Source organism: Phyllopteryx taeniolatus, chromosome 21 (assembly GCF_024500385.1).
Source record: "Phyllopteryx taeniolatus isolate TA_2022b chromosome 21, UOR_Ptae_1.2, whole genome shotgun sequence".
Classification (NCBI taxonomy): Eukaryota; Metazoa; Chordata; class Actinopteri; order Syngnathiformes; family Syngnathidae; genus Phyllopteryx; species Phyllopteryx taeniolatus.
The window spans coordinates 13,155,877-13,162,140 of NC_084522.1; the positions used below are offsets into that span (position 1 = coordinate 13,155,877).

General features: G+C 40.8%; 1 protein-coding gene across 1 annotated transcript; it reads right to left on the reverse strand.

Annotated features, from left to right (window-relative positions):
- Nucleotides 1-2,737: 2,737 nt before the first annotated feature.
- On the reverse strand, nt 2,738-6,264 carry LOC133470845 (transmembrane protein 42-like). Its single transcript, XM_061759743.1, has 3 exons — nt 5,878-6,264; nt 4,096-4,242; nt 2,738-3,500 (listed from the first exon to the last, which is right to left on the reverse strand). The coding sequence occupies exons 1-3, from the start codon at nt 6,238-6,240 to the stop codon at nt 3,354-3,356; spliced, it is 657 nt and encodes a 218-aa protein (XP_061615727.1). The 5' UTR covers nt 6,241-6,264; the 3' UTR covers nt 2,738-3,353.

Below are 6,264 nucleotides of genomic sequence, written 5' to 3' on the forward strand. Positions count from 1 at the left end.
CATTAGGTACAACTGCACAATCTATTGAGAAATGCTTTGAAAAGGCTGCCTCTGTGAAGATAATCTGCAGTCTCTAATAGACTAATATGTTTATTGATTGCAATAAAATTTTTTTAATTGTTCGTCAGATTAGGTTCACAGGTAGATGGTTTATAGTCGTATCGCATTTAGGCACTACGCATCAAATTTGAAAGCATAAATTATCAGTCTTAAAGGTTGTATGTGTGGCATATACACATACAGTAATTCAGTAATCAATTTAAAACGTGAAACTTGTATTCTAAACATTAACTCCACACTGAGTAAAATATTTTGATTATTTTTTTTATATATAATTTCAATCAATTGTCGTTTACAGCTCATGAAGCCCCAAAGTTCACACTCAAGAGATAAGATTACCACATAAGAAACAAATTAAATATGTTTTAATACACAAATCAGGTAGGAAATGGCCTTCGGAAAAGTATTCCCATTGTTTAATGAATCTGTATATGAATTTCACTTTTTTAAAATATATTTTTAATTTATATTGAGCAAAACCTTTTTATTACCAAAAGGTTTCGATGCTAACAATAGAGAGCAGAGTGGATTCACTAAAAAAATCTCTTCAACAGGACTTACATATGTAGCTATGGTAAAGATAACCCTAACCACCTATTATTTTTTCCATGAAGTGAGGTGGGGGTTTCCCTCAAGTGGACGACATACCTGGAAACTAATTGAGATGCAGCGTCATTTTGAGCAGAGGCCACGATTTGAGGAAGTACCGTATTCGTATTATTGATGGGTAACTAAATCAGGCTAAGACACGTACATCCATCCATTTTCTATCGTACTTGTTCTCTCTTCAGCTAAGACACAAATGAAGTAAATAAACCAGACAAAGCCAAGGTTTGGCCACAGAAGAGAACTTGTCCAGTTTTATTAAACATAGTAGCTCACAGAGTGAAGTCACATGCTTTAATGTCAATTGAGGACGAACACAACATGCTCACATCTTGAGAAATGGAAAGCTACCTCTAAATCCCAACGTACACCATCATCTAATTTTAGTATTATACGGAGAGAAAAAATGTCAGTGTTCAAGGCCTTTCACAGCTACGTTGTGAAAAGAGGAGCTCAGTTCTTCAGCTAAGACCTATCGCCTTCATTATGCACAGATGTTTACAGTGAGTGTCATAGTTATTTGAAAGAGACACTTTGGTGACCTAATAGTTGCTGTACATAATTCATATGAATTAATGGTGACATTGTGCCAGTGTTGATGAACCAGGATAACATTTGGATCCCGAGTTTTGTCTGATGCTAAAACCTGCACTTTTTCCAATTTATTAACAAGTGTGATAAATCACTGGTCCTTTTTGCCTGGCAAGCTCACAGTGACAAAACTCTAAGATAACATTATGGCTACAAAAAATAAAAATAAAACAAATTGCTGTTATAACACATTTTTCACAGATGAAAAAACATGGACAAGCTGTTTCCATGTTTCCCTTCTTATGCCTTTTTTACCACTCTCTTTGGAGGTGTCAATATCTTTTAACAGAGATGGTGATATTAATTTCATCATCTTATTCTCAGCTAGTAAGTAATAAAGTAGTAATGAGCTACAACACTACTATATTGTTCCATTATTTGATGAATCCTTAAAAGTTGCGCTAATTGCTAACAAGCTAGCTTCCACACCTTTTTAGGTTTCCCATTCCTTCTCATTGCCTTTAATTTGTGTTAATTGTGTGTGTCAGTGAAGAATTCCATATGAAACTAAAGTGGAACCTTGAAAGTTGAACACAAATATTCAGACTCTGTCAAAAAACATTGAGAAAAATGTGCCTCTCAACCCTAAATTGTTTCTTTGATTGTTAGCTAGCATATTAGCTTGTTACTGCTAGCCTAACTGCTAGCTGTACAGACCACCAAAAACTAGACTTTACACCGATCTGATCAGCCTGATTGGTATCGGCCGATATTTATCATTTTATGCTGATCGGCTTTAATGTCATAATTCGCCGACGTCATTCATTGGCTCCGCAAAAGACATTTACTCCGCGTCGCCATCGTGCACAGTATATTTGACTCCAAAAGCTACTTTATTTTTAGCCTTGTCGCGTGTCTTTTGATGTAGTACTGTAAATATCTGACGGCCAATAAAGTTATTTAAAAAACAAAAAACAGGTCGGCCGTGTGGGACAGACAACACATCTGAGACAGACAATACGTAATGCCGAGATCAGACTACAAGACAAATTTGCTCTTTTACGATTGCACAATGTTGGACTACTGCAATAAAATCTTGTATTCCGATACCAGCGCATCCCATTTTTTACGATCACTAGGCTTTATCTTGTCAACTCAAATGCGACCGGATACACTCTGTGGTGATGACAACAAGAGTGTATTGCGCAGACTGAAGAAGAACAAAGACAAGAACAAAATGGGGGAAAACGTGTGTTGGTGGTCACCGGTGCTCAGGAGAGGAGGTTTGTTTAAGGCTTGCTTGAGGTATCTTCCCGTACTTTTAATACGATACGGCTCGCAAGCAGGCAACAAAACGTTATGTAGCCTAGCAAGCTAGTGCTAGCACTAATGGTTGTGCGTAAACATGCCGTCGTTCTTTTAAATCGTGCTCTAAAGCTTCGGTGTGGGTGAAGTAATTTAATTACAGTAAGTTAGCACCCATTATTTCTGTCATGTTGGTTTGACCTGACTGATTAGAATACATGACCTGACTAGACCAGTGTTTTACAACCTTTATGGAGCCAAGAAACATATTTTACAATTGAAAAACCTCACAGCACACCAACAAACAAAAATGTCACAAAAAGTGGATATATTAGTTACTGTATTTACTTCCTGCCATCTAATAGAAGACCATTCATTTGTTGTCTGTCACTATGCCTCACTGGCATAAATAGATTAACAAAAATACATTATTCATTGTAAATAGAATTTTTTGAGCAATGAAGTATATACAGTAAATGAACAGGTCATTTAAATAGACACATTGCTCCATCTTGTGATCGGATCGGTTTTTTAAAACTCGCTGATCGGCCCCAAAAATCGTGTACAGCCTACCAAAAACTATACCAGTTAGGACAACAGTTGGACTAGATGGGGACATTTACTTCTATCTTTTCAGCGATGGGTCTACGGACAAAATCACATTTTTATTTTCTGTTTCTCTGTCGATGACACATTTCATAAATATACACATAACAATCTACATTGACATATGATTTCTCTTTGGTGTGATGGAAAATCCAAATTAGAATCCATCCAAAGCATACAGTATGTCATAACAGTATGAGAAGTACCTAGTCTGGCCGAACGCAGTTTAGTGGAGATGAGACAAATCATTCATCCCTCTTAGCGTCGGCGTTGGGTTGTCGATCCTGTGGAGAAACCCTCTGCAGTACGAGCAGGCCAGAGAACGTCAGGGAGATCCCGACCCACCACAGTGTTATTTGGGCCTCGCCAAAAATCAGCTGCCCAAGGAAAGCCTCAAAATGACAAAAGATTCTAAATAAATTCCAGTGAAAACATATACTGTAGGTAATATGAAGTCCTTTGCAATGCATTAAAAGAGTCATATTGCATAGCTCTGCTGTGAGAGACAACTCATCCATATATCCATCCATCCATTTTCTGAGCCGCTTATTCTCAAAAGGGTCGCGGGAGTGCTGGAGCCTATCTCAGCTATCAACGGGCAGGAGGCAAGGTACACCCTGAACTGGTTGCCAGCCAATCGCAGGGCACATATAAACAAACAACCATTCACACTCACACCTACGGGCTATTTAGAGTCTTCAATGAACCTAGCGTGCACGTTTTTGGGATGTGGGAGGAAACCGGAGTACCCGGAGAAAACCCATGCAGGCACGGGGAGAACATGCAAACTCCACACAGGCGGGGCCGGGAATCGAACCCCACTGCTCAGAACTGTGAGGCAGATGCTCTAACCAGTCGTCCACCGTGGCGTCATCCATATAATCTAGTGTAAAATTAATTGCCACTCAAACAATAGAGAGCAGAGTGTGTAATTGCGTAGGAGTGCGGCTGTGCATGTGTGTGAGAAAGAGACAGGCTGCTACTCACGGAAGATACGAAGTTGGAGGCAGTGGTGGTCACAGTGGTTTGGGTGGAGGAGGAGGAGTACCTGAGTGCTTTGGCAAGGAAGGTCCACATCACAGCATTGCAGGTGAAAAGCAGCCCGCCACACAGCAGCCGCAAAGGGATGTGGAGCTGAAACATTACATCATCGCAAATTCAGATTCCTTTATGTTTCTGAAGCTTCACTTGCATACTTCCAAATCTGGCCACATTTTTCATTAGAAATTAGCCCCTAAAGACGCATATTGTAAACCCTAGCGACATCTACTGAACAGCCGCCACTGACCCTATGTGTACACAGTGACATCAACAATCGGCAACAAATTCTTAATGTTTAACATTCCTAATTAAAAAAGCTGATTCTGATATGACAATCAGGCTGTTGACACAGTGGTGGGCTTAAATGATAGTGAGTGTGAGTGATCGTCTGTATTGCCCTGCGATTATCTGCAGAACAAATTTAACTTGTAAGTCAAGGTACCACTTACTGTTTATGGCATAGGCATTTGTAGTCCATATTTGGGGGTGCTCAAGCGCCTCTATATTTAATTCCCCCCCCCCCCCGCCCCCCTTCAAGTGAATGGACAAGCCTAAATCTCAAAATATCTTCCTCTCGCTGGCTATTTCCAGCCCAAATTATTACAATTATTATTATTATTAAATTATTATCAAAGATTATGAAAAAAAAAAAATTTTCAAAAAATTATGAAAGGGGACATTTAAAATCAACCACAATTACCATTACTATTGTGCATTTTTGCGGCCTTTAATTGTCGATAACAGTTTATGTTGTTGGGTAGACGTTAGCTGATGTCTTTTTAGGGTACGTTTCAGGTGGTCAGCACCATTGTCCTCCATTTGAATGGGAATGAGAGAAACGAGCTTTTGTGTTATGTGCATGTGTAAGTATGAAAGCCAAGCTCCTACTGACAAGCTAACCGACTGGATTGATGCCCGGAGGAGATGGAGAGACAGAGGAACAAAGAGTATTTCAGATATTTCTATTCGCAAAAGTTAATTACTGTTCATGTGTTTTACACATTGTGCTTTGCATTTCTTACAAATGTCCAAAAAAATAGGACCAAGGTCTATTTTTTTTTTATTTTTATTTTTATTTTTGGTATTCACTATGTGGGCTGATTTACTTCTGGGGGGGGGGGGGGGGGAAATACATGTTTATGACGTGCTTCTGTATCAAAATGAGTTGGAAATTTGTTGAGTTACAAATGTGGACGTTTTATAAATCCAATCCAATCCTCCTTTTTTTGACCCTCAGCATTTAAATAATCCTTATCAGATTTGATGGTTGAGTCACAGATTTTCCCTAAAAGCTTCTCTTTTATAGAAATTGCGTTAAAATGTACAAAAAAAAGTGAGACTTATCTTGCCCGACCAGGAGCTCAGCCCCCCCAAACCTCTGATCTTAGGATCTTGACATCCTGTAAAATGAGCCAATGAGCAATAACAACCTTGTGGTGTCTTTTTAATGTGTGGCAGCAGCAAAGCTGGTATTTCGACAGGCCTTCATTTAAGGTGACTTATCAAGAACATTGTTTTTTTTAATTTTATTTTTTTATTTATGGTGTTCGAAGGTCAAAAAAGAAGCGCGACCCCGGCGAGAGGAAAGAGCGTCGTGACGGCAAAACAACGCGACACCACGCGGCTTGCAATGTCAGCCACCCAGCAGCCTCCTCGTCATGACCGGAGCTGGGGCTGAGAAAGCTGGGCCACTTCCCTCTCCCTCCCCTTCCGTCTTCCATGACTCACCCGGTCACAGGCGGTAGTTTCGTCCACTTGTCGAAATCTCCGCTGCTCGCCCCACGTCCGGAGCCCCGTCTCGCACACTCCCTTAAGGTAGTCCGCTCCCAGTGACAGCTTGGCCGACGACGACGCCACGGCCGCGAGGAAACCCGCCAGCAGTGCATAGAAAACTCCGGGGAACATCTTGAAGGAGGACAGCTTAGACACATAATGGGCTACTCCATCTTCCCACCTCTGGCGCGGCTGCTCCACTAAAGAGCCGCCTGGCTGAGAGCAAACGTGTGGTGCACTTTCTCCACTCGGCCGTCTGGTGGCAGTCACAGGGCATAGAAGCGCCGGGGGGTGGGGACTAAACGGCCCGCGTTTCATTATAGGAGTTGTAGTCCATCTTTT

Coding starts and splice junctions, on each gene's coding strand:
- LOC133470845 (XM_061759743.1), bottom strand. CDS start 6,240: ATGAAACGCGGGCCGTTTAGTCCCCACCCCCCGGCGCTTCTATGCCCT. Junction 4,243..5,877: donor AAACTACCGCCTGTGACCGG/GTGAGTCATGGA, acceptor GTAATGTTTCAG/CTCCACATCCCTTTGCGGCT. Junction 3,501..4,095: donor CCTCCAACTTCGTATCTTCC/GTGAGTAGCAGC, acceptor TGTCATTTTGAG/GCTTTCCTTGGGCAGCTGAT.